The 27,194-nt window shown below is 62.9% G+C and overlaps 2 protein-coding genes across 3 annotated transcripts; both read right to left on the reverse strand.

The window, feature by feature from the left end:
• Positions 1-1,471: 1,471 nt before the first annotated feature.
• Positions 1,472-12,898, reverse strand: USP2 (ubiquitin specific peptidase 2). Of its 2 annotated transcripts, XM_074527840.1 has the most exons (13): positions 12,718-12,898; positions 11,104-11,852; positions 4,119-4,169; positions 3,799-3,922; positions 3,460-3,571; positions 3,269-3,379; positions 3,054-3,118; positions 2,861-2,964; positions 2,701-2,781; positions 2,508-2,586; positions 2,295-2,402; positions 1,794-1,914; positions 1,472-1,698 (listed from the first exon to the last, which is right to left on the reverse strand). In XM_074527840.1, the coding sequence occupies exons 1-13, from the start codon at positions 12,839-12,841 to the stop codon at positions 1,611-1,613; spliced, it is 1,917 nt and encodes a 638-aa protein (XP_074383941.1). In that variant the 5' UTR covers positions 12,842-12,898; the 3' UTR covers positions 1,472-1,610. The 2 variants fall into 2 exon arrangements, with proteins under 2 accessions (XP_074383941.1, XP_074383942.1); XM_074527841.1 differs by lacking the exons at positions 11,104-11,852; positions 12,718-12,898 and adding an exon at positions 6,604-7,190.
• Positions 12,899-16,823: 3,925 nt separating this feature from the next.
• Positions 16,824-22,345, reverse strand: THY1 (Thy-1 cell surface antigen). The gene is made up of 4 exons (XM_014272426.3): positions 22,050-22,345; positions 19,763-19,844; positions 19,323-19,658; positions 16,824-18,795 (listed from the first exon to the last, which is right to left on the reverse strand). The coding sequence occupies exons 2-4, from the start codon at positions 19,797-19,799 to the stop codon at positions 18,683-18,685; spliced, it is 486 nt and encodes a 161-aa protein (XP_014127901.1). The 5' UTR covers positions 19,800-19,844; positions 22,050-22,345; the 3' UTR covers positions 16,824-18,682.
• Positions 22,346-27,194: the final 4,849 nt, after the last annotated feature.

The following is a 27,194-nucleotide window of genomic DNA, read 5'->3' on the forward strand; positions in this document are numbered from 1 at the left end:
GCCACCTGCATTCCTGCTGCCCCTTAATGCCCGTCTCCATCCCTAAGCAGGGCAGAAAGGGGCCATTGTTCAGGGGTTTTTAGGGAAGCTTGAAAAGGTTGAAAAGGTGGGGTTGAAAAGGCTCCTTCTGCCACCTGCAGCCACATCTCCCTTGCTGCAGGAGAGCCCAGAGTGTTCTGGTCCATGGGGCTCCGCCGGTGGCAGCTCCCCACCCTCTGCCAGCCCACCCAGACACAAACCACACACACCCAACGCCCTGTTCAAGCTCAAATTTATTCCTGCACGAGTCTCCCTTGTATGAGACGCTTCCCACCCGCCTTGCTTACACAGTAAACAAGCCACCTGCCACGCAGCATCGCTGCCCCAGCCCAGCTCCTGCCCTGGGCAGCCCCCCGTTCCCATCCTGCCCCCCCTGAGCCCCGCTGGGATGCCCCAGGCTGGGCAGGGTGCTGGTGCCAGCGCTCAGCCCGTGCCCGCAGGGCCGGGGGTGGCTTGGATGGAGCTGCCCCGAGGGCTGGGATGGTGCCCGTGTCTCCTCCCGCTGCGCCTCAGGCAAGGCAGGACGGGGAGGAGAATAAATTAAAGGCTAAAAAGGCCACTGGCATTTGCTAGCTGGAGGGCAGAGCAGCAGGGCGGGTGCCCGGGCACCCAGGAGGGCTCCTGATCACAGGGAGAACAAAGCCCCGATCGCAGATGGTCCCGCAAAGCCACCATCCTCCCCTCTCTCCGTGCGACCCCCGCGGCCCCCCCGCTCCCCTAAATGGTTTAAGGCACCGTCGTTTGAGCAGGCAGGTAAAAACCCACCCGGAGCAGCCCCGGCACAAGTCCCTGGAGAGGCAGGAAGCAGCGGGGGGCTCCAGGTTGAAGCAAAGTCCATTATAAATACATAGAAATTCCACAAAATGTTTTCCTCCCTCCTGTCCGTGGGTCTGGCTGCTTTGAGGAGTGTGAGTGGGGCAGCTGCAGGGTTGTGCTGCCCGAGATGGGACGGAGGCCACCAGAGGGCTGCTGGAGTCCTTTGCCAGGAGGTTTGGAAGTGTCGGGAGGAGATCGGGAGCAGTTCACGAATCCTCTGGGACGGCCAAGCAGATACAGGAGTGGCAAGAGGTCAGGAGGGATGTGTGAGGCTCTCCTGGGTGCTTCTCCCAGGGGAGAAGAGGTCCTGGTTGAGTCAATGGGACAGGTGGCCCCATTATTCCTGTAGAGTCCCTTGCTCAGGATTTTTATTACACACCAACAAAAAAAAAAAAAGAAAAAGAAAAAGAAAAAAAATAAAGAGACAAAAAAAGATAAAAAAGAAAAAAAGAGGGGAAAAAAAAAGGAAAAAAAAAAAAAGAAAGTAAAACCCCGAGGTAAAAAACAAATCAGCAATCAGAAGGTGCCTGAGCTGGAGCTGCCTGAGCCCTGCCCTGCCACGAGTCCCTCCTCAGTTCGGAGCTGGGATGTCCTTGCCCGGGCTCTGCTCCTGGCTTTCCCCAGCCTCCCTCTGCGGCCACCTCGGGGGTGTCTCCTCTTCGCCTCCCCCTTGCTCTGGGGGTGCCAAACGCCCGAACCCTGGTGGAGCCGGCTCTGAGGGGTGGCCCGGGGCTCCCCCAGGGAGGCAGGGCTGGCTACATGCGGGAGGACGGGCTGGCCAGCTCGTAGAAGAGCAGGTAGGCATCGCTGCTGCGCACGTGGCTCGAGGACATCGGGGTGACGCTGCAGAGAGGGCAAAGGGACAGCTGTGAGCAGCAGGGATGGGATGCCCCGAGCGGGGGGGGGGTCCCTGCCCGCTTGTGCCGCCCCAGGCTCACCGGGAGTCGTTGAAGGTGTGCCACTCGCTGGACACGGGGCTCTTGCAGTAGGCTGTGTAGTGTCCCCCCATGGTGGTGCCCGAGTGGTTGGAGACGGCGTAGAGGTTGTAAACGGCGTGGTCTGTGGGGAGCAGGGGGGCTGCTCAGCCCTGCTGCCCCTCAAAGTGCCAGCACAGAGCCCCCACCACGCCAGCAGCTCCAGCAGCCTGGATTCTGTGCCCCCCACCCCTCATCCCTGTGCCCTCCACCATGCCAGCGGCACCAGCAGCCTGGATTCTGTGCCCCCCACCCCTCATCCCTGTGCCCCCCACCATGCCAGCAGCCTGGATTCGGTGCCTCCCACCCCTCACACCTGTGCCCCCCACCACACCAGCAGCTCCAGCAGCCTGGATTCTGTGCCTCCCACCCCTCACACCTGTGTCCCCACCAGCTGGGGACACGAGGGGCACCAGGAGTCCCCAGGAGCTCAGGGCTGGGATTAGAGGCAAGCAAGGCACTCACTGCAGCTCTGCGAGGCGAATTCCCGCAGGTCCAGGTCCTTCAGCGGGAAGTTGACAAAGGTGGTGAGTTTGCTGCTTCGTATCCTGGACTCGGAGAAGCGCTTCAGGTCTGGAGGGTCACGTCAAGGAGCCACAGGGACAAAGGGGAGCCTGCAATAACCCATCTCTGCCCCCCACAACAGCCCCTGTCCCCATCCCTCTGCCCGAAGGATACGAAGCACCAGGATCTTGGGGAACTTCTGGATGCTGAATTTTTTTGTGCACCTTGTCCTGGCTTTGCAGCGACAACACGTCTGTGGGAGAGGACAGCACAAAGCAGCAGGGTGAGGGCACTGCCCACAGTGCTGCCAACACAAGCACAGAGGGGAAGGGGCCCAGCCTGCCATGGGAGTCCCCCTGCCCTGTACCGGTTTCTCGTCCCCATCCAGCACGTCCTCTTTGGTGAAGAGCCGGAGGCAATCCATGAGCGTCACCTCCCCGTAGCCTTTCTGTGGGAGTGCAGTGGTGGTTAGGGACGGGCAGTGTGGGACAGGCAGTGTGGGACAGGGATCACTGGGGCTCCCTCACCTTGGGGATGGGCAGGGACAGGTCCCAGAAGGGGTCGAAGGCTGTGGAGCAGTAGCCGCACTCGCTGCAGGTCAGAGAGCTCTTCAGCTGCCCAACGAAGAGGTCTGGAGGGGTGGGACAGAGCAGGGTGAGAGCCCTGGTTCCCCCCTCGCTGCCAGGCCAGCCCTGCCCTCCCTGCCCCAGCCCTGCTCACCGCTGATGCGGCTGTCCTCCCTCTCCTGGTACCTCCTCCACATCTGCCGGCTCTTCTCATCGTCACTGCAAGCATGGGGACACAGCAGGCACTGAGCATGGCCTGGGGGACACCAGCCCCGCCAGCCAGCCCAGAGAGACCCGTGAGGTCACTGTCCCCGGGCTGGCCTTGCGGGCAGCGAACTCCTCTGGGGTTTGTGCGGTGCCAGCACTTACGGGAGGTGATCCAGGGTGTCGGTGCTGGCCCGGGGCCGCACCAGCACGCGGTTCACCTCGCTGTGCAGCCCGTCCAGCAGGAACCGCAGGAACTCCTGTGCATCCTGCTGGCTGCAAGATACGGGGCATGGCCAGTGAGAGGCTGCAGGGGGCTCAGCTCCCCCCACCCCCCTGCAGCCACCCCCCCTTACTTGTAGCCGACGAAGCGTGGGGCGTATCTCTGGATCTGCGTCTTGAACTCGGAGGGGCTCACGCTCTCGTTGGGGGACGAGGTCCAGAGCAGCTGAATCAGCTTTGCAAACTCTGCAGGCAGAGAGGCGGCTCAGCAGAGGGGGTAGCATAGCCATGTCCCCATGGGGACAGCTCAGGGGTCTCACAGCCTGATCCTCCACTTGGGGCAGCCCAAGGAGGAGCGTGGAGCTCTGGGTGGGGGTCCCGCAGGACGTGGGGTGTGGCAGGGATGTGCTGCAGGAATTGCTGCAGGGATTGCTGCAGGGAAGCCCCCGCAGTCCCCGGGGCTGGGCAGTTACCTGACATGAGCGCCGTGCGCATGCGGCTGTTGTTGTTGAGGTCCCGCAGGTACTGGTTCTGCAGGCAGTAATCCCGCAGCTCCTTGGTGTTGCTCAGGCACTGCAGGATGGAGTTCATGAAGCACTGGGGGAGGCACAAGAGAAAACCATGGCAACGGGAAGCAGAGGGAGGCAGGCCATGGCAGGGGGACACCTGGGCTGGGCACAGGACAGGGGAAGTGCCGTGGGGAGAGGGGTGCAGGGAGCTGCCAGGGTGAGGTGAAGGTACAGGGCTCCCCCTGCCCCACAGGTGTGAGCCACAGGCCTGGGGACACACTCACCGTGTTGCCGAGGTTCCGCAGGCCGGTCAGCCCCTGCACGGCCTTGGAGCTCTGCAGAGAGAGGGAACAGTGCTGGGAGGGTGGCGGGCTGGCCATGCCTGTGGGCAGCCCAGCGAGGCCATGGTGCCACAGAGCTGCCTGTGGAGCAGACCCGCAGGTGCAAGGAGAGGCCCCATCCCGCTGTGACATCATGGGCAGAACCAGCACCGAGCAGCTCTCTGGGCCAAGAGCCTGGTGACAAACCACGGCTGGCCTGCCCCATCCTGCTGGCCCAGGACTATGCTCAGGGCTCAAAGTTCTCCCTGCCTGGCAATGCCTTTGCCCCATGCCCTGGATTGCAGGTCAGGCTGGCACCCAGGTTGCCACCCCTGGGGACACCAGGGCATGGCAGTGCCCTGTGCCTGCCCCACGCTGCAGGAGGAGCACAGTGCCCTGTCACTGCGTGCCTGCCTCGTGCCAGGTGTCCATCCCCTCCAGGACACCCTGCACGAGCGCAGCCCAGACCTTGGCACAGCCGTCTTGCAGGATAAAGTCCACCTGGGAAAGTGCAAGCCCAGCCCAGGGAACAGGGCTGTGTGCCCAGTGGTGCCTTCCCAGCCCTGGCTGTGCTGCACCTGTGCCATGGGGTGACAATTCCAGGTGCTCCAGGTGCTCCCTGAGCCGGGAAAAGCAAAGATGGGCATGGGCAGCTGGATGCTGGGGCTGGGAACCATCATCACTCTTTGCTGGAGAGACCAAGAACACAGAGGGCTTTAGGGGTGTCAGGATGCTGGTGGGGGGCACTGGTGGGAGCCCAGGGGTCCTACTCCCAGCCCTGCATTGGGGAGCAGCAGGATGAGCCTCCCCAGAGCAGGGTGGGGTCTGACAGGGCCAGGCTGCTGACGGTGCTCCCCAGATGCCCAGGATTTAAGGATCCTTAGGCAAACGCCCCAGCTGCCCACCTGAGGCTTGAGGAGGAGGAGAGGAGGCGAGAGGAGGGGAGGGGGCCCAGCAGCTCCGAAATAGCAGCAGCTGGTGTGTGTGTGGGAGGTGCTGAGCACCCAGCCCTGACAGCAGCCCAAAATAACCCAGCTCCAGTTACATGTGCTCCTTAGCGACGGCGCAGGCATCACCCACCGCGGCAGGGACCGGCACCAGCGGGGACCCGGCCACCCTGCGTGGGCACACGTGGCTCTGACCGCCTGCCCTCTGTGCCATCGGGTGCCCACAGTGCCCAGAGCGTAGGGATGTCCCCAGATGTGGCTGCCCAAATGACATGGGGCTGTCCAAAAGTGCCAGGCGCCTTATTGGGCTGGGGGCAGGCTCAGCTGGGCACAGGGTGCCAGCAGGATGTGACAGGTCAGTGCCACGCCACGGCTGGAGGAGCTGGCCTGGCTCTGGTCCCTGAGCAGATGGCAGCAGGAGAGGTGGGCCAGTGTCCCTATATCCATCCCTCGGAGGATGTGAGCCCCAAGGCCCTGCTTGCGTCCCCACCACTACCCCAGAGAAGGTCACGGTGCTGGGGGTGAGCAGCAACCCCCAGGAGCTGCCCCAGTGTGCCCCAGCCATCCCCACCAGGACGGGCTTGTCCAGTTGCCCTGGTTGGGCAGCTCCTGCCCTGTGCCAGGAGGGACCGGCCAGTCCTGCCCATGTGGGTGCAAACCTCCCCACAGATCCTGCATTCCCCCACAGCCAGGTCGCAGGCTGTCCTCCCAGAGCCTGGGACAACCCCGGGGGAGGGCTGGGGCTGAGCAGGGGGTGTCAGGTGCTCCCCTAGCCTGGCACAAGCCCTGTGTGCACCGAGGTGTTATTTCCCCCTCTGGATTTCCCTCCCCTGGGTGACTCAACTCCAGCTAATCCCCCTCTCCCGTACAGGGCTTTATCTAGGACACGACATGCTCAGAGGCGCTGAAGGAGAGCTGGCTCACGCGGCTCGGCTGGGGACTCCCCGAGGCTGCACCGCAGGACGGGGACAAGGGACAGGCGGTGGGGACAAGGGACAAGATCCTCACCGTCCTGCCCCATCCAGGTCCACATGCCAGGAGCCTGTTGGGGCAGCAGGAGAACCAGAGCAGCCAGACTTACATAAGTGCTCAGACCTTGCCCTCCTTGCCCCTTGCTCTGCCATCCCTGCAGGAGAGATCTGTCCCGGCGCTGTGGCCCTGGGGACAGCCAAGTTCACTCCTATGGCACTGCCAAGGGGCTCAGCGTGGCCAGCAGACCCTTCCTTGTGGTGGGACACGGGGACCTGGCCAAGGTCACCGCAAGGGCAGGGCTGGGAGAGGAACCCAGGTGTCCTGACACGTGCAGTCCACCTGCTCCGTGCCACCCTGTGGGACACGGGGACACGCCGTCCCCACGGGCAGCCGGGAGGGCATTCACCCCCTGCCACCCCATCCTCGGGCACGGGGGATGGCACAGGGCACTCCACGCTCCCCAGGGCGGGCAAGAGGTGCCCCCTTCTCTGCCCCCAAGCCGGGGCAAGGGGGCTGCGGGCATCTCGTACCTTGGTCTTGTTGAGGACGAGCCCGACGAAGGTGGAGACCAGCAGGGACCCTGGCATGGAGGCGCGGGGCCGCAGGTCCTTGTGAAGGTCGGGGAGCGCGGGGGGCTCCTCGGGCAGCGTCACCGTGTACGAGTCCCTCATGGTGGCCCCGGCGGGCACCGCAGGACGGCGGGGAGCAGCCGGGGGCAGCGGGGAGCCGGGGGACAGCGGCCGGGCTGCCCGGGGCCGGCGGCAGGCGGGGGCGCGGGGTCAGGCGCGGAGCCCCCCGTGCTGGGCGTGCGGGGCCGGAGCCGGTGCCGGCTGCAGGGCTGACGGCACCTGAGCGGCTCTGACATCAAATGGGTGGAGAGGCGGCAGCCGGGCTCGGTGACGGCTCGGTGACGGCTCGGTGACGGCCAGCCCCCGCGCACCGCGTGGTACAGCGCGCCCGGAGCCAGGGGGGCCCGCGAGGGGCGGCTCTGCCCCGGGGACACGCTCCGGAACGGGGCGGCGACACCTCCCCGGCTCCGGGGGGCTGCGGGGGACAGCGGTGCCCCCTCGGCATCTCTGTCTGCGGGGCTGCCGTGCCTCGACACCGGCACCGTGCGCGCACCGCGGGGGCAATGGGGAATTGGGGAGAGGCGGCAGCCGGAGCAGCGCCTGCCCCCCCAGTGCTCCCCCCTGCTCGCAGCTCGGCGTGCCCAGCGCTGGTCCGGCCCCGGGCACGCTGTGCTCCGGGCAGGCACTGGGCAGGGAGCGGGGCTCCCTAACTGGGGGTTACTCGCCACAATTGCCGGGGTGAAAGCAATGGGGTGCTGCCTGTAGCCCGAGAGGGGCTGCGGGATGCCAGACAGGGTTATGGGTCTCACAGCCGTGTGCCTTTCCTGCAATGCCAATGCCAGGTTCCCAGGCAGTGACATTTTGGGGGAACCCCCCTCTTTGGGGGTTGCATTAGCGCTGAGCTCAGGGGATATTTCAGCGCCCTGTGCTGGGGAAAAACTCCCCGCAATTCCTGCGTGGAGCAAAGACCCCACCTGGCGTCTCCCCTCGGTAAACTGAGGCACGGCACGGGCAGGGCTCCAGCTCTTCTCCTGCAGCAAGGGCAGATGCGGGGACTGGCAGGGAGCCCGGCTGTCCTGCGTCCTCGTCCTGCGTCTCCCGCTGCTTCACCCCTCTGACCGCGGCAGGACGAGCGCCGGAGCCCTGCGCCTGCTGTGCGTGCCCAGGTGTTCCTCTGCCTGCTCAGGGAAATTTCCATGGGCAGCCAGGGCAGGGAGTGGGGCTGTGCTGCTCTGACAGAGCCACAGCCTCCAACCTAACCGAGAGGGCTCTAACAGAGCCTCCTTTCCTCCTCTGGAGCCCCCAGAACACCCCTATCCAGAGGCAGGAGCTGTTGGATCCTGCTGGCTGCAGATGCAGCCTCTCTGTCAAGCAGCGGAGGGGCTGGCTGGGGACGGAGGGAGGGGAGGGAGGAAGGCAGGGAGACTATTTTTGGCACCAGCAAAAATATCTGAGGAGGCATCTTGCAGCATTATTCATCTGCAGGGCTCTTTTGCATCACAACGGGAGGGCTGTCGTAACCGGGGCCTGCGCGTGCTCACACGTGTGTACATGTACACACCCCGTGCTGTGTACGGCGTACACACACGGGGACACGGTGTGCACGGCGGGGCACATGCCCTCCTGCCCTGCCTGGGTGCCCTGCCGTGCCCAGGGGCACAGCCTGGGCTTCTAGGCTGTGGCACAGCTCCCCAAAATCCTCCAACCCAGGGTCTCTAGGCTGTGGCACAGCTCCCCAAAATCCTGCAACCCTGGGCCTCCAGGCTGTGGCACAGCTCCCCAAAATCCTCCAACCCAGGGCCTCCAGGCTGTGGCACAGCTCCCCAAAATCCTCCAACCCAGGGCCTCCAGGTTGTGGCACAGCTCCCTAAAATCCAGTTCTCCTGTCACCCTGCCTGGCAGTGCAGGTGGCACTGTGGGGGCAGGATGGGCACAGCCAGCCCTGAGTGCTGTGCAGGGAGCTGGGGCAGCTCTCCCCATGAGGATGCAACGTGCTGGCTGAGCCGGTTCCATGGCAAGAGGGCGGTTCAGCCACATCCCGTGTTCAACCTCGTGTCCCGGTGACATCGAGTGCCCTGGGCTAAGGCTCAAATTCGCCTCCAGCCAGAGAGCAGCGCGCAGGCTCTGAGGGCGGGAGAGAGAAGGGGACACCCGGTGGGATGGCATCACCCAGAGCAGGTCCCTGCCCTCAGCTGGCCCCTCTGCAGCGGTGACCTTCTGCCGCGGGCAGAGGTTGCCACAGGCCCGGTTGGCACCGCGGCAGCAGGCAGGGCCAGCCAGCACTGGCTGCGGGCCAGGGACGTCAGCTGCTCAGGATGGGACTGCGGAGAGCTGCCGGCGTTTTGTGGGTGGCCCTGGCCTTCTGACCCTATGTACACCCAGGGTGGTTAATGGGCCGGCACAGCTCCAGTCCTGCCCCTCACCACACTGCCTTTCCCAGGAGCCAGCACGGCCCTGCAGCTCCACAGGCACAGCCCCAGTCCTGCCCCTCACCACAGTGCCCTTCCCAGGAGCCAGCACAGCCCCAGTCCCAGCCCCAGTCCTGCCCCTCACCACACTGCCCTTCCCAGGAGCCAGCACAGCCCCAGTCCCAGCCCCAGTCCTGCCCCTCACCACACTGCCCTTCCCAGGAGCCAGCACGGCCCTGCACCTCCGCAGGCACAGCCCCCTGCTGAAATCACACCTTCACACACTTCCCTTTGCCCACGGGGTAAACTGAGGCACAAAGTGATGGTGAGGGTAGGGAATGCAGAGACACCCTCACTGCTGGCTGCAAACCCCTCTGCATGGCGGTTTCCCTGGTGCAGAGGCAGGAGGCAGCGATGGAAAAAGGGATGGGAGGAGGCATGGGGCCAGCCCCGCTGTGGCCTGGCTGCGTCAGGAGCGGGTGCTGCTGACACTGCCCTCGGGGCTGGGCAGTGGGGCAGAACGGATGGCAGCTCCGGGGCTGCAGCCTGTGCTTGTTTCCGGCACCTGGCACGGCCGCAGGCAGCCAGCTCTGGTTTACGACCGGGACATTTGTGTCCCGGCTTGGGAAAGAGAGGGAATAAACCACAGCAATGGAAAATAGCAGGTGTGCCCATCAAAGCACCAAGGAAACCTAAGCCAGTGTCACTGACCTGGTCTGCCCTGGCATGGGTGTCTGTCCCAGCGCCCTCTGCCACCTTTGCCACCCATCAGCCTAGGCTGGGTTCATGTGCAGACTGTGGGTTGGGACTTGCACAGTCCCTGCTGCCCCACAGGAACAGGCTGGCACCCCACACAGCAATGTGTGGGCACGTGGGGTGGGAACCCTGCAGTGGCAGTGCCGGCTTTAGCGAGAGCCAGTGGTGCAGCAGCTGCTGGATCCCCCCTTGGTGCCCCCCAGCCAGGCCTGGTGTGGGAGGGGGAGGCAGGAATTCCCTTCCACAGCACTGATCCTCCACTGCCCTGACTCACCAGCCCACTCCCTCATCCCAGGACTGGGGGCCAGGCATGAGGCAGGTGGGCACAGGGGGTCCCACACCAGGGCAGGGCACTGCTGAAGGTGGTTCTGTGGGGGAAGGCACTGGGGAAGGGGCACAGAGAGGGATGTGGGGACACTGGCTTCAAAGGGAAAAAATGCTGGGGGATTCTTTTCTGCCTCCCTGCGAGCAGGACAGGATTTCTCATGGTTCAGCGAATGGCAGTGGGACAGAGACTCAGGGAATCAAAGGGCAGGTCAGACCATGGGGGAATGGAGGGTGACTGGAAAGACAGCGGGAGACAATGCAGGCAGAGCCTGGCCAGATCTTGGAAGGAAACCTGAGTGGAAAATTACCAGGCTGCTCCCCTGCACGGGCTGAGTGTGCGGTGCCTGCTCCCGGCCCGGGCTGGGGCTCTGGGGACACTGCAGCACTGATGGGGACATGGGGCACCGAGTACCTGCCAGCACGTGTGGGTGGTACTGCCATGGGGAACCCCTGGTGCCACACAGGCTGGGGCACGGGGCCCAAACTGGCAGCAGTGGATGGTGCCAGGGAGCTGGCATCGCTGGGCACCGAGTCACTGTGGCAGAGCCAGCACCAGCCAAACCAGCTGTCCCAGCAGGATGAGTGCCCGGCCTGCTCATGTCACCTTCCCTATCTGGGATGAGGCAGCAGGAAATCCTCGTCAGCCCCACATGGGAGCCATCACCTGCTGTCACATGCATGCAGAAAGTGCAGCGGGCACAGTCCTGGGCACAGGCTGATCCTGCCTCCTTGGGGAGCATGCCCTGCAGCACAGCCCCTCAGAGGACACGGCTGCCTCAGCAGCTCCAGCCGGGACTGCTGTGCCAGCAAGGGCATCTCAGAGGGTCACACACAGAAACCGAGGCACGGAGCAGCACACCCAGGTTCCCAGGCAGAGTATGAGTGCCTCGGGCTCCTCAGCTCACCACAAGCACATCCCACATCCCTCCCCATCACAGCTGTGTCCCCCACCCCAGGCAGCCCCGCGTACCGTGGGGTCCTGTGCGGACACATCGCAATGCTCATCGCTCCTCTCGCAGGGCTGGCTGGCACAGCGGGTGCCCGACGGCGGCAGGGTGGCCTGAGAGGGGCTGAGGTGGCCGGTGGAGAGGCTGCCATGGTGGCTTTTCCTCCCGTAGCTCTCCAGGTAGCCACGGACATAGTCGGAGTGGCTGGCAGCCTGGTAGAGACCCTGCAGGTTGCCGTGCTCCGGTCGGGCGCGGGTGCTGAGCGCGCCGGCCGCGGGCAGGTAGGCGCTGTCTGAGGTGTGCAGCCCCGAGAACTCCCGCGCCAGGTCCGAGTGGCTGATGGATTTGTGGCGGCTGAGGGGCGCTGCGGAGGGCAGGTAGCCCGTGGGGCTGCCGGGGGTGCCGCTGAAGGTGTAGCAGGCGCCCCCGCTGAGCCCCGCACCGGGCGGCCGTGCGCGCAGGTACGAGGGGCTCAGGCGGATGCTGGGGTCGGGATACAGCCGGCCGCTGTCATAGCCAGAGGTGGGGGACAGCCCCCCAGCGTGGTGGTAGCGGGGGGAGGGCAGGTAGCTGGCTTTGAAGCCAATTTTGTCGCTGTCGGCGTAGGCGGTGGACAGGGTGGACCCATAGGAGCTGTAGGAGCTGTAGCCGCTGGGCGCTTTGCTGTAGGTGCTCTCGGCATAGCGCGAGGAGTCCACGTAGCGCTTCAGGGTGGAGGAGAGCTGGGACATGCTGCAGGCTGGGGCTCGGCACGCTGTCCTGGAGGCATCGGCTGCAAGGGAAGAGCCCAGGGATCAGTCCCACAGGCCTGGTCAGCACAACACCAGCTCCCACCCAGCAGCTCCTGCCTCCCCTGGAGATCCTGGGACACAGAGGGCATCCAGGGGGTGTTGGTGACAGTGTGGCCATGGCTCCTGCCACCTCCAGCCTTCCTGGAGAGCCTGGGACAGCAGGACCTGGCTGGCACTGCCACCCCCATGCCCCTGGGCACCTCAAACCACAGAAGGGAGCCCCAGGGCACAGCCAGAGGCACCCAACATCCCCATAGACACCAAGGAACTGCAGCAGCCACCTCTGCCCCAGCCCTGGCCTCCCTGCCACACCATCCTGTGACTGTCCCACTCTTGGGCCTGGAGAGATATCCCCAGTGGCCTGGTCACAGGAGGATGCTCAGGCCCAGCTCTGGCTGAGACAGGCAGCTGGGATGGGCCGATCCAGCCAGCCCAGCACCTTCCCCTGGTTACTCACAGGGAGTGCTGGGGCTTGGCAAGGGGCTGGCATTTCAGTGAGAGGGAAACTGAGGCAAGGTCAGCATCTGAGCAGCTTTCCTGTCTCCCCGCCATGGCCATGCCCCCTGTGCCCCCATCAGTAATTCAAACCAAGAGTCCTCCTGGTGAGGTGGCAGCCGTGCCCCTGCCAGCCGGGCACAGCCAGCACTCAGTGCCCACAGAGAGCTGGTGGCTCCCACACAGGGCAGGACAGGAGCACACAGAGACAGGGACAGAGGCCCCCAGAGCCAAGCCAGAGCAGGGACAGGGCACTGTGGCACCCAGCAGCCCCCAAACACGGGCTGCCAGGAGCTGGAGGAGAGTGTGCCCTCAGCACCCCGGCTGGCAGGCTGATGGCTGGATCCCTACCTGTGCTGGGGCTGTGGGTGCCACCGGGGCAGGCAGGACCCAGCCGAGCTCCTCTGCCCTGGCGCTGCTGGTGCTCAGCTCCCGGGGTGACTGGTGTCCCTTCCCTGGCAGGACAGTGGCTCATGTGGCTCCGAGAGTCTCCAGTCACCCGGGAGATGACCCTGATTCAGAGGCTTTTCCCAGCCCAGCCGGGGCGGGCTCTGGCACAGCTCCAAGCCAGGAGGTGCCAGAGTCTGCGCCTGGCCCGTCCCTCGCAGCACCGAGGGTGCACCCAGGCTTGGGGATGGGCACCGATCGTGGCACCAGGGTCACTGCCAGCCTGGCCCTGGGGGACAGAGCCTCCTGCTCAAAACCCCCCAGGCTCAGAGTGGAAACACCCCAGGAATGATTCTAGCAGGGGGTGCTGAGAGACACAGCCAGCCCCCGTGGGCTCCTGGCGGGCAGCCTGGCTTTGCAGCCAGGTTACTGCCTAGGGAACAGCCATCCCACCCTGCGGAGGGAAATATTTACAAGCAGCAGCGAGGTGGAGCGCACAGACCTGTTTGGGGACGGAGACTGAAGGGTGAATAATCTGCTCCCGGGCAAGGGAGCTACGAAACACCCGGCTCGGCTCTCCCCAGCCTGGCTGAGGACGCCCTCACCAGGAGCGGGGCTCTGCCAGTCAGGATTTGACATGGACAGTGGGGAATTTCGCTCACAGGGAGTGGGACCCCAGCCAAGAGACTGGCACTCGAGTGCCAGGATGGGAATGACGGAGCCCCTGGGCTCCCAGGGAGCAGCACATGCCTGGCTGCCTGCCCTGCTGGGGCACGGAGCAGCCTGGCACAGCGACTGCCCCTGCTCTCCATCCTCCTCGCCAGCAGAGATGATCTTGGTTTGGGACAGTGCCAGGACAGCCCCATGCCATCGTCCCCTGCCAGGTGCCCACGCTCTCTCCTGGCACCAGCAACATCAGGAGAGCACCAGGTTGGGGAGAGGAGCGCAGCAGGAGCTCCTGGCAGCAGGACAGGTCTCCAAGGGCAGCACCTGCCCTGGGGATGCGGAGCAGCCGATGGAGGGATGCAGGGTCAGGAGCCAGCAGCGGCCCCAGACATGGGAGCTATCCCATTCCTTGGGAAGAGAGGCCTTACCATGGAGGAATGTCACATCTGCCAGGCTTGCCTGTGCTTCCAAGTCCCCGTGTCACATCCGAGCGGACCCCAGGGCGGCGGGAGAGCGGAGCGTGCCCGGAGCCAGAGGAGCTGAGGGGGTGTGAGAAAACCCCGGTTCCTCCCAGCGCTTCCTGGGCTGCCTGGCCCCTCCCTACCCGTCATTGTGCTGAGCTTTCCTGCTGCCTGGCAAAGCCCTGGGGCCGGCACGGCTGAGTCAGGCCTCCTGCACCCTCATCATCCTCCCGGGGTGTCAGGGGAAGCTGAGGCACAGGAACGTCCGGTCTGCGCTCACGGGGCCGGGCAGGAGAGGTGCCACCACATGGGAGAGGGACACCATGGGACTGCTCGGGGCACTTCCCTGGGAATCTCAGCTCCAAGGGAGGAGGCAAACCCTTCACTCCGAAGGCAGAGGAGCAGAGCCCTGCTCTGTCCGCAGCTGCTGTCCTGCCCGTGCCCAGTGGCAGGTGTCCCCTCTGTCCTGCCCGTGCCTGGTGCCAGCTGTCCCCCTCGGTGCCCGCGGAGCCCCAGAGCGGGCTCAGCTCAGCTTACACAGCGCTGGCACCATCCAAGGTGTCACAGCACAGCTGCTTCTCGCTTACGCAGGCTCGGAGCTGTGTCCCCTGTCCCCTGAGACACAATGTCCCAGCCTGGAGGTTACGTGGGAGCTCCCAGGACTCTGCCGTGGTGGAGGCACAGAGGGGACCCTGTGTGAGGCACTTTGCACGCTTCAGAGTACGAGTGCTTTGGGGCTGAGGGGCTCTGTGTCCAGCTGAGTGGGGTGGGACAGCCTCCTGCCCATTTCCCTAGGGAAGCGAGGCACAGAATCCTCCTGGTGTCCAGTTCCCTCTAGGAAGGGTGACCCCAAGCAGCCCTGGGGGGAATGTGCCACAAAATGTTTGCTCCCTGGAAGGGACTGGAGTGTCCCTTGTTGACAGATGGGGACTGCAGTGCCTCTGTCACAGCCCAGCTCCTGCGTTGCCCCCCACCATTCCCACCCCCAAAGTGACAGGCCCTGCCCAAGGTGACTCACCCAGCAGGGACCAGCCTGGCCAGGGCCCTTCCCTGGCCTGAGAACCCCACATGGCCAGGAGTTACCGCCCTGGCCACTCTCCGTGCTGCTGACACATCCCCACCCTGCTGCAGAACCTGCTGCTCCCGGGCAGCAAAACCCCGAACCCACCGGGGACCCTGACGTAAGACCCGGGGCATGAGTTACTGCTTTGAGGTCCGTGGGTGGCAAAAAAAGAAGGGACCCTCGGGCAGGTGCCCTGCCCACACCGGGGGACCAGGAGGGTGCCGGGGAGGGCTCCAAGCCAGGATTTTGTGTGTGAACTCGGAACCTTCTCCCTGGAGAGAAACCTCTCCCCCGAAGGAAGAAGGGGGACAGCTTTGTCTGTCTCCGTGTCCCCCTCCCCGGGGCGCTGTCCCCACCTGCACTCACCTGCATGTGGCGCGGGTGGCCGATGGCTGCTCAGGGCACGGCGAGGGGCCACCAGCCAGGCATTTGGTGATGCCTTCGGGGCTGATCCTGCCTCCTTGGGGAGCTTCAGAGATGGGCGATGCGGAGATGGGCAGCAGCCGAGCCCTTCGCAGGGGACAGGAGACCCCCGGCTCAGCCCCTCCACCCGGGGAGGGAGCGCAGTGGCCGGAGGGGGCCGAGCCCGAGGGCTGTGGGGCCGCGTAAAAACACCACGGCAGAAATTCAGGGCTCAGGTTACCAGCCAGATAAATATAGTGTCTTTATCTGACCTCACAGGGCGCTGAAATGCTCCTCTCGCATTCCAGCTTGGGGAGGCTTAAAGGGGACGCGAACCTGGGGGGACTGGTGGCCCACGGCAAGGGGGTGGCCCGAGGGGAGGCTGCGGGGGCAGCGGGGGCTCTGACGATGGAGAAGGAGGACCGAGGGTAAGCGTGAGCAAAGGAGAGATTTGGGGACGGAGATCGAGGTCCAGGAGGGAAAGGATGGAGGGAGGGTTAAAGGAGGGAGCCGGCGGGGGGGACACGACTGGGTGTGTGGAGGGTAAGGGAGGCACAGAAAGGGGTGGTCGTTGGTGCCAGCAAGGTCTGGAGTAGGGAATCAGGGTGAGGAGAGGAGCTGGATTGGGTTTTGCCCCCCTTGGGGTGAGCTGCAGGGAGAAGAGCCCCCTAAACCTTCAGCAAAGCTGGGCATGGGGCAGCTGGCATGGCGTGGATCCACGGGGACACCGGGGCACCGCTCCGGGACGCCTGACCCGCCCAGCCTACGGCACCTGCGTGGCCGTGACTCAGCGAGCACCTGCCGGGGATAATGGGAGGGATGTAATTAGGGTGGCATCTTCCTCCCTCCCTCCCGTCTGGCTCCAGCCCTCAAACAGGGAGGGACGCGTCTGGGCGTTGCTCTGGGAGGTGGCGCAGGGTCACCAATGGTGTTAGGGGGAGGTGGCAGGCTGCTGCTCGTGAGTCCTGGTGCCAGGGCGGCATCTTAACCCTGGGCAGGGCAGTGTGTGGCTGCTCCAGAGGACACGGGAGGCCTTGGCAGCCCCCAGGCAGAGTGTGGGCACGGGGGCTCCAGCAGGACCCTGGTGTGACGGGCACAGGAGCTTTGGGCCAATGGCCCCCTCCCATGGCCACTTCCATCCCTGGCAATCCTCTCCTCAGAGGATGGATGGGCCAGGACCAGATCTGGTCTTCTGCCACCACCGTGGGCAGTGGGTGGCGTCTAGGATGGACTGGGGGTTTAGGGACAGGGATGGGGACAAAGGGTCTGGGTGCAGGGGGCCATGCTCCAGGTGGGCAGGAGGGGGTTGCCCTGCCCAGGAAAGTCGAGCCTTGCCCCTCTGCCTGCTTCTCTCCCGCAGGTATTGGGGTGCTGGAGGCACAGGGGGGTTGCCTGGGGGGCTGTACCCCTCAGCAGGTCCTGGTGCCCAGCCCCACACAGCCCCCATCCCCACCGCCGCACACACGGGCGCCCGTGGCTCCAACACACAACCTAGGTAGGGTTTTATTGTGCAGACAGAGGAACACTCCTGGATGGTAAGGTGGTTTTTTTGTTGTTGTTGTTGTTGCTTTTCATAAGGTTCTTTTTTCCCACTTTTTTTCCTTTTCCCTTAACAGAATTTCTTTGACGACAAGCTGTGGAAACAACTACAAATGTTCACAAAAAAATGAGACTCGAGCCGCGTCCGCGCTCTGCCGCTGGGCTCTGCGCCTGCCCCGGCGCTCACCAGCACGCCCAGGGCGCTGGGCACAGCCAGGCCTCAGCTGGGCACGGCCTCAGCAGCACTAGACAGCAAGCAAGCAGGCAGGGATGGGCAGGGGACGGGCACGGGGGTCGGAAGCAGCTCTGGAGAGGAGCAAGGAGTGGGGAGCAGCTGCTGTGTATTGCTCTCAGCCGTGGCTGCACGGGTGGCACAGCTGGGGTTCACCCCATGCACCTGGATGCTCCTGCCTGCCTCTTCCTTTCCCTGTGCCCTCCCCTGGGTGAGGCTCCTCGGGGTCCCGTGGGCATCTGGGCAGCCCTGGGCTGGCAGATCTGAGCTGTGCTGGCCATCCCTGTCCCCGCTCTCGCCAACCCTTGGTACCATCCTGGCCTTACCGAGGTTGTGGGCTGCCCTTCTGTCCTTTGCTGCTCTTAAAGGGAGACAGGGAAATGCTGGAAGGGAGGAGGGAGAAGGGAGGGGAACACGGGCTCCTCCCAGGAGCACGGTGGGATTGGAGGAAGACTGCTCTGCCTCTCCATGAGGAAGGACTGGGGTCCCCAGATGTTCCCTTGGGGAAGACAAGGTGCCGGTGCAGGGAAGTCCCTATGGGGTCACACTCCCAGAAGGGAACCCCCTCCCCACCAGCCATCCTGGGTGCAGCTCTGAGGGCCCTGGGGAGGGCAGTGGGGCTGTGGCTAGCTCAGAGAGGCTCTGCTTGCCTCCACTGGTGCTGGCAGCAATTCTCTCGTCACAGCTAAGGGCTGGTCCCCGGGGAGAGCGAGTGGTGTCTGGCTTGGGCAGCCCAAAGGTACCAGATGCTGTCTGGAGGAGGCCTCACTTCCAGCTCAGCTGTAAGAAACAGATCAGGAAAAACTTGTTGCCGAAGCACATTTGCACTGAGCCCATTCCCAGGGCCCCAGAGGAGCCCTAAGGAGGCAGAGGGGGTTCATGGTGTCTCCTAGACCTGCTCCCCTCTCTCCTCCCAGCCTGCCAGGCCCAGCAGCATCCCGTGGCTCCCCTGCTCACTGTGACCGGAGTAATTTATTGCCCTCTCCCAGCCGTGGCAGCTCAGGTTGAGAGGAGCAGGGTGAGGAATCAGTCACCTGGGTGGCAGGCAGGGCGGGTGGGGACACCAGGAGCCCTGTCACCTCCAGGGGCCACGAGCACAGCACCCACCACGGGCACAGCACCCACCACGGGCACCCTCCGCATGCTCTCACATCACCCCTCTCTCTTACCTGCCAATCCAGCTGTCTTTCCCCAGTTGGGAACAGGCAAACCCCAAGAGTTAAAGGGATGGGACAAGCGAGGCTGAGGCCTCCAGTGCTCCCAGCACAAGCAAACCAGCCAGCCTACAGAGCGGGGAGGCGCCATGGGAGAAGCAACGCTGCCTAGCAGAGCCACCATGCTTCGGAGCGGGGCGCGTGTGCGTGGGATGGTGAGCCTCGGCACGGGACGGTGGTTAGCGTTAATATACGGCTAAATAGAGATAACACAGAGAGGTTTCACGGCTTCCAGACGCTTCAGCTTCTCTTTTCCAGGGGCTGCGAGGAAGGCGGGGTGGCTGGGGTGCTCGGTGTGTGCGTGCGTGCGTGTGTGTGCGAGCGCTGGGAGTGTGTGTGTGTGCTTCGCCTTTCACAGGGACACGAAGTCCACGGCTTGCAGGAGAGGCAGGGAAAGGAGCAGCAGCAGGAGCCACGAGGTGTTCTGGATCAAGAGGCTGAAGCCGGCGCATTTCTCCAGTTTGTCTGTGAGGAGGAGGAATGGGGAGGGAGAGAAGAGAGGCAATGAAATCCCTCAGGATTGGGGCTCAGGCTGGGAGTTCTAATGGTACTGGAACATAGCTTCTTGCCTTTGCTCTGTCACAGAAATGCAGCACGCCCCATCCTGGCCTGTTTCCCTCCCAATGTGTAGTAGCAAATATTTTTTGGGACCCTGAGAAGCACAACCCTGCCTGTGCCTGACTGAGGTGACAAGTGGATGGGCACCAGGTGAGACAAAGGTCTGCATATGGAGGACTGCTCCTGTGTGCTGTGGGTGTGAAGGATCCCCACTGTCCTCTCTATGGGAGGATACCTAGGCAATGTGCCCGAGGTGGGACCCAAGAGAGGCAGGAAAAGTGCTGTGAGATGGGCTAGAGTGAGCCCCATCTGAAGGGCATGTAAGGGTCAGGACACATTTATGGAGCTCAGGGAGTTGTGGTGTTCTCTGCTGGCCCTGCCAAGCCAATGAGCAGGTGGGAAGGGCTGAGGCCAGGTGCCACTGCCTGTCTCACCTTTGATAACAGTGATGTTCTTTATCTGATTGCCAGTGTAGTCGTTGGTGGCCCTTAGCTCGCACATGTAGATGCCCTCATCGCTGGTGGTGAAGCTCTGCAGGTGGAGGCACACCAGGTTCTTGTGCATGGTGACGTTGGCTCGGCTCCGGTAGATGTTCTCGGAGACGCTGATGGTGCTGTGGATGACGTGCTTCCTGTTGTCCTTGGTGATGCTGAACTCGTAGGTCAGGGGGTTGTCGGTTTTGTTCTCGTAGCGACAGTCCACGCGCAGGTTCTGGCCCAGCAGGCAGGCACTCAGGTCCTTGATCATCTGGCAGTGGGCGGCCTGGAGGACTGGGAGAGGCACGAGGGGGTTGGGCAGGGAACAGCGAGCTCTGGGGAGGCCCATGCAGCCTGCAGGCTGCTCTGGGCCGAGCAGGGAGCAGGGAGGGATGTACCTGTCAGGATGACAGCGATGCCCACGGTGGGGTTCATCTTGCTGCTGAGGTGCCCGGTGGGGGCTGTCTCTGAGAGGGGAACCTGGGCAGGGGGAGAGAGAGGCAGTCAGCCAGGCCACTACCCCATGGGTGTGGGCACTCGGTGGTGCAGGCTGCCCTTCCTGCACTGACGATGCTCCAGCGTCTGCTCCTCCTCCCCAGTGTCTGATTCACTGCACAGAGCTGGCACTGCAGCCAGCTGGGGAATCAGGCACTGTGTGTCTGCCCAGCATCACTGTGCACATCCCCAGGCAATGCCCCATCCACACGTTGTTTTCCCTGTCCAGATCCCCCCAGCAGACATTAAATGAGCATGGCCAGACCTGCAGCAAGGCCTGCATGTCCAGCCTCCTTCCTCCTTTTCCCCATGGCCAGCCAAGGTTTGGACAGGTGAAACCAGGCTGCACCCCAGTGCCTGCACACCTTGACCAGGGGTCTGTGGCTCACAGTGAGGGGGCTGCCAGCTGAGGGACCCTCTCTGGGGGCCAGTGGGTGCCTGCCCTGCCAGTCCTCCAGCAGCTCCAGCGGGTGAGCTCAGCAAGGATGAGTCATTGCGATGCAGTGAGGGAAAGGGGCCAAGAGCAGTGAGGAAGAGGGACACAGCAGCTGGACAGCGAGCCAAGCCCGCTGAAGGATGGCATGAAGCCTCCAGGAGCTGAACTCAGCCTGCCTGGCCACGGGATGGACGGGCTTTGGGTGGCACCATCCGCTGTCTGGGTCCCTGCCCAGTGCCTGTCTTTCTCCAGGCTGTGTGTGTGGCTAAGGGGACCGTGATGTGCCATCCAAACAGCAGGGCTGCTGATTCCAGTCGGCCCAACGCAGCCACAAGGAATCAATTAAAGGTTTGCAGCCTGGCCAAGCGGCCGCGTGGGGAATCCAGCCGCAGACATGCGGAATGGAGGGACAGCGTGGGGCAGCAGCGAGGCGGCGGCCGGGCTGAAGGACGCACCAAGCATCCTGCAGTCAGCCCTCAGGCTGGCCATGTAGGGCCAGGTCCAAGAGGGGGAGCTGATTAACCAGCCCTTCGTGACTCCAGGCTGGCAGAGGGGACAACAGACCCTCAGTTTGCTCCCTCTGAGCCTGGCAAAGCATCCAGGGAAGAGCTGGAATTGCCTGTACCACAGCCAGCTGCATTTTTCTATTTCGCAATTTTTGTGTGTTTCATATAACGTTCTAAAAGGAAATACCAAACCCATTTGCTCACCCTGAAGCTCTAAAAAATCTCTTTATCCAGAACCCTAACGCTTGGCCAGGAAGAAAAATTCCCTTCTCTCTGATCTTGGCAATCAAGAGGTTGCCAATGGGGTAAATGCTTGAACCTCTGCATTCCTAGAAACTGTCCCTCTGTCCCTTGCTTTGTCATTTCCCAGCACCAATCTGCTCCCTTTTAAATGTCCTGGGACACTATCTAGGTCATCGCCTGGCTTTCCTCCAGAAAATCCATGCAAAGGTGCTACCAGAGAGCAGGTTTTCCTCCCATCTATGTGCCCAAACACTCAGATTTTCCAGGCTCTGGGTGGATAGCCCTTGGACCCCTGTTCTCCTGCCAGCAGTGCTGGGAGCAGAGCAAGCCAGGTAACGCTCACTCCTGCGTGATCCCAGGGGTTTGGCGTAGGGACAGGGCTCAGGGGGGACAGCGGCATTCGAGGGGCTTCACTCTTAGAGGGCAAAGTCCCAACCCGCTCAGGGTCACACCATGGCGGTACCTACCCCCTGTGCCCACCAGCGTCACAGGCTCAGGGTGACAAACGAGCTGCGGGGATGGGGATGGGGGCGTGCAGAGCCGGGCTGGTGGGCTGAGGGAACGCAGAGCCGCAGGAGCCTGGCCGTGCCGGGGGGTGGCTGCCAGCCAAGGGGGTGCACGGGGACGCGGTGCGCAGGGAAAAGCGATGGGGCGACCCTCGAGAGGGGCAGGAGGGCTCGGGCTGGGCGAGCTCCCCCCCTGCAGCAGCGCGGAGCGGGAGCGCGGCTGCGGTGCGGGCGTGCGCGCGGGCGCGCCCACCGGGAATGCCGCAGTCCCGAGCCGAGGGTGGGGGGCACCGGCACCGGGGGGGGGGCAGAAGCTGAGCCCGTGCCCTCCTCCAGCGCGCTCCGTCCGGCCGAGCATCCCCCGGGCGAGGGGCGCGATGCCCGCGGTGCCACCGCCGCGCCCGCGGCCGCGGACCCTCCCCCGCCCGCAGCCCCGCGCTGTGCCCCGAGCCCGGCGGCTGCTCCCGGCCCCGCAGCGTGCGGGGCGCTCGGTGCCTACCTGCGGGCGCTGTCCGGTGCTGCCCGCTGCCTGCGGGGCTGCCGGCGCTGTCCGGGGCTGCCCGGCGGGCTGTGGGCGCGGCGCTCCCGCAGTCTGGGCAGGGCTGGGCGGGCGGACCCAGCGAATGGGGACCGGGAGGCGTCACTGAGGCTCGGCCCCCGGCCCTGCGGCGGGGGGCGGTGCGGGGGGGCCCTGCCTCTGCGGGACTCGGACGCCCCCGCCCCGGACAAGGGGCGCGCACTGATGCGGAAGGTGCGGCTCGCCCCCCTTATGTTCCCCAGGAAGGGCGACGCATCCCCCATCGCCATGGGAACATCATTTTGCGGAAGAGCTGCCAACCCTCATCTTCCCCGGCAGCGTGGGAGGTGTTTTGCTGGGAAAGGAGGATGGTTGGGAAGGGGAAAAGGAGCTTGGTGTGGGCTTTGCTGAGGAGGGGGCAGGTACCATCTTCTGCCACCAAATGAGCGCAGCTCAGGTGCTCCAAGAGGCCACTCTGCACCAGGTCACCACAGGTCTCCTCCATGTGGGAAATCACTGTGAATCAATGATTCACAATGCTGAATCAAAGAATCACACAATCATTTAATTTGGGAAGGATTTTTAACACCATCGGGTCCAACTGCTAAGCCATGGCCCCAAGTGTCACAGCTACAGCCTCTGTCTGTGATGGCCCTGGACACAGACCTTCAGTTTTCGGCCCAGGTCTGGTGACAATGGGGACACAACAAGGTTTTGCTCTCCACAGGCTCCCATCAGCATGTTTGGGAAGGGGATGAGCAGAGCTGCTTCTGCCCAGGCAAAATGACTTTGGAACCAGAAAGCAGCCTGGGACAAGACCTCTTCCCTGCTCCTTGGCAAGGTCATGGCAGCAGAGGAAGGCAGCAGTTTTCCCTGGGAGTTTGGGTCCAGAGCTATCCCAGGAAGGCACAGACACACAGGATGGTCTGCCCTGCTCTCACCCCCTCCCCAGCCCTGGCTGGGCCCTGATAAAAGGGCTGACACTGGGAAAGTTGATATAAAAGTCATTTTCTCCTCCAGCAGAACCTGATCCCAGGTGACACTCGAGTGCTGAGGTTTTGCAAGCTGGCTTTGCAGGGGCTTTTGCTAATTCTACAGAAGCTTGGCCCTGGCTGCTTGCTCACTACATGGGCTGCATGGCAAAACAACAGGGAGATACCGAGACTGGGAGCAGATGGATGCAAGGCAAAGAGACAGACACAAGGCATGCTGCAACGTTGTCAGGGGGGAAAAATTGCAAGCACAAGGTCGACATCCAAACACAGCTGTGATGTGGGGCAGCACACGCAACCACACACACACACGGGTCCTTTTCACATTTATCCTCACATCTCCACAAGCTGTGTCTCCTCCACATCCCCACCCTCAACTACAGCTATTGCACAGCAAACCAGGGAATTCAAGCTCCAAGGACTGGCTTCTAGAGGCATGAAGGGGCCTAAATCCCTCTGTGAGAGATTTGGGCCTCCTTTCAGTCTCTGGCTATGGAGGCAGGCATGAGTGTGCAGTATCTGGGTAGTGCTGGCAGCCACTGCCCTGCCTAGGTATTTGCAGGAGGCTCCTTGCAGAGGTTTTCCCTTTTGCTGCAGATTGCAGCCTGGCTGCTGTCCCTAAACCAGAGAAAAGCACCTAAATCACACCTAATGCAGAGGCCTCTGGATAGCAGCCAGAGGAAAGGGGTGGGGAGGAGAAAACCCAACGGAGAGGGGGGCAGGCAGTGTTTGCAGTGGCAGGTGTCAGTCAGGGAGACAGACAGCGAGAGGGACAAGGAGGCAGCCAAACAGGCACAGTGCAGCACAGCAGTGCAGACAGCAGCAGGAGCGAGTGGATGCGGCAGGACAGACAGAGCAGCAGGCAGAAGCAGGGCACGGACAGCTCCCCTGGGAGCTCAGAGCAGCCAAACTGCCCCTGGATCCTCTCTGGAGAGAAAGCCAGGGCATGTGAGGGTCCCTGGGGGGAAATTCACTGCTCCCAATAGCTCAGTAGCTGCAGGAGGCAGGCTGGCAGCAGAGGCTGTGAGGGGCACCATGACTCGGGTGTCTGGTGATGCTGCAGCAATTAAAACCTGGCCTTGCCCAAGGACATCCTGCTGCAGCAGACACCCTTCTAGGAGAAAGGTGGATGCACATCCTTCCCAAGAGGAACATCTCTGCCCTGCCCTCAGCCTATCCCAAACACAGGAATTGGAGAGTCTCTCCCTTTTCCTCTTGCTCATGAATCACAGCACAGCAGCACACCCTGGGTCCTGCTAAAAACAATGCCCACACAGCAACCATTTGCTCCCACACTTCCACTTGCTGGGGAGAGGTGATGTAAGGACACGGACAACAGGACCTGGGGGCAGCTGTGCTGTGGAGAGACCCCTGACACCCTCCCCGAGGCTGTTAGAGCTGGGGAGCTGCAACGTGGAGGAGTAAGGGAGGGCATCTGGGAATCGGTGGTGGAGCTGCAGAGATCACAGCCCAAGGAGTGACTGATGCTCACCTGCCTCACGGCTCAGCCCCTGCCCCAGAGACAGGAGGGCTGTCAAGGGTTTGCTCCTCACTGCACTAAGCCAAACCCAGCCCCTTCCCACTCCATCTGTGAGGGACAAGGAAGGGAGGCTGCAGAAGAGCTGTGCCCTTGATTGGAGGGACAGAATGGCCCTCGGGAGCCCAGCGAGGCCCCACAGATGCTAAATGTAGCACGGCCCAGATATGAAGCCCCTGGGCTTTGTGGCAGGGCTGCACAGAGCAGGGGTGGAGGAGACTGTGCTCCCCTGCTTCCTGCAGGCAGCCCAGAGCCAGGGAAAACAGGGGCAGGCAGCACTCCTGCTGCAGCACTGCTTGGGATCACATCAGCCTGTCCAAGGAGATGGCTGGCACAGAGCCCCAGCCTTGGTAGCCTGTACCTGCTTCGTGCCTGTGTCCTGCATAAAGAGAAGCCCCAGAGAGTGAAGATCTCTAGCAGTGATCAGGGCTAGGGAGAGCCTGTGAGCAATCAGCTCCAGCCCTGCACTGACACACTTGCCAGCAGGAACATCCCTCCCCTTCCCTCCCTGTTTGCTGCACACTGTATCCTGGAGCTGCCTCGCAGCTCGTGGCTCTGTGCTCACAACCAGTCACACGAGTGCCCCAAAGTGGGAATGTTGTCAAGGGGCTTCTCTGGGAGGCTGCCAGCACTGAGCATTCACTGCAGTGTAGGATCCTCCCCAGCAAATCCTGCATCACCTGCGCTGCTGCCTTCCCAGCCCACTGCGATCCAGCAGAGCAGAGCATTGTCCCTGCAGCTTGATATCCATCTGGAGCAGGGTGTGACTATCTCTGTCTGCCTCCAGCCCAAGGCCACTAAAATCTCTTTGCAAGCCTTAGGAATCCTTGTGGGAGCCAGCCAGCGCACGAGGAGCCAGCTCAGCCTGGAAGAGGAGGTTGACTGAGGTACAGAGCTCTTCGTTTGCTCCATCTGCTCTCCAGACTGAGTGGGAAGGGTGCTTGGCTGCCTGCTCCAGCCTCCTCCTCACCGCCTCCCATCACATCCTGTTAGCTCTCGGCAGAGGCTGGGTTTTTTTGGGAGAGCTGCTTTCTGCACCGTGCCCTGCAAACCTGATCTCTGCTGAGCTGTGAGCAAGACTCATCCCTGCGGGCAGGAGAGGCATTTCTGCCAGCTGAGCCGGGCAGGTCTGGCAGGTAACTCCTGGCTCAGTTTGCAGACCTAACCTGCAGGGTCAGTGGCCACAGGGCCTGCATTCCGAGCTCTCTGCAAGGAGCCACATCCCACCGGCTCTTTGGAGGGGAGTGAACATGGACAGGGCTAGAACTGGGAAAAGGTGTCACTTCAGATGGTGAAACTCCCCCCTGCCACCTGCTGAACACTTGCGACACCACCACCCTCACTTCCTTTAAAATGGGGAGTACTTGTGGGACTGACACAGGAAGCCACAAGAGGGAACTGATGCTCTGATAAACCTTAAGCCACTTTGTTTTAGGGAACTTTCTCATGTCAGAAAGGAGAAGCTGGGGGCCTCCAGGAGGTGCTGGACAGAAAGAGAAGAGCACAGCATCATTTCTGCTGCCCATCCCCAGCCACGCTTTCCCCTGTCTCAGGAGAGATGACTAATGCAAGTTACAGAAAGTGGAAACAGCATCCTTGATTATTCTCCTCCTATCTGCTGGGCCTTAAGGAATAGAAAGCATTTATTAACATTCCTTATTTATGAGGGAACCATTAGGCCAGGGTGGCTAACTCTCACCACACAGGTTCCTAGGGATAGCACCCACAGAGGAACCACAGGAAGCAGCTGCCTGCAGGGTCTCCCAGTGCTGGGAAGCCCCAAACACTGGAGAGAGGCAGGTTAAATCCAGTCCAGAGTTAAATGTAGTCCACAACTTCCTCCTGAGGGGCAGCACCAATCTGTCTGCTCTTTGATGACCAGGGACAGGAGGTGCAGGAATGGCTGGAGCTGTGCCAGTGGAGATTTAGGTTGGATATCAGGAAAGGATGGTGGTGGGGCACTGCCCAGGCTCCCCAGGGAATGGTCCCAGAGCTCTGGGAGCATTTGGACGCTGCTCTCAGGGATGCACGGGGTGGGACTGTTGGAGCTGTGCTGAGGGAACTCAATGACCCTCCCAGCTCAGGATATCCCATAATTCCATAAATAAAGGCATTTTTTACCCCTTTCTAGCACTGCACAGGGCTCGGTCCTACCCTGAGGCTGTCGGGAGCCCTGGCTGGGACCCGGGCAGTGCTGGCAGGGCAGCGGCTGAGCCTGCACACACAGAGCTTCCCTTGAGCAGCTGCCAGCTGCTCCTGCCCTGGGGTTTGTGTCACCAGCTCCAGCGCTGCCTCCTCTCCCCATTGTTCGCGGGGACAATGGCACATGTGCAGGGCTGAGGGAGAAAGGGCTTCCCCTGCTCTGAGGAGCTCTCCTGCCCCAGCCACGGCCGAGTGCCTGGAGGAGGAGGAGGAGGAGAAGGAGGAGGAGGAGGAGGAGGAGGAGGAGGAGGAGGAGGAGGAGGAGGAGGAGGAGGCAGCCCTGCCTGACCACACCTGGGCTGTGGCTCCTCCAGGCTCTCATCCAGCCTTGCTGTTTCCCTTCTGGGCATCACAGCCCAAACACCAGCAGCCCTCCAGCCTCATCAAGCTCTTCTG

Source organism: Zonotrichia albicollis, chromosome 27 (genome assembly GCF_047830755.1).
Source record: "Zonotrichia albicollis isolate bZonAlb1 chromosome 27, bZonAlb1.hap1, whole genome shotgun sequence".
Taxonomy (NCBI): domain Eukaryota; kingdom Metazoa; phylum Chordata; class Aves; order Passeriformes; family Passerellidae; genus Zonotrichia; species Zonotrichia albicollis.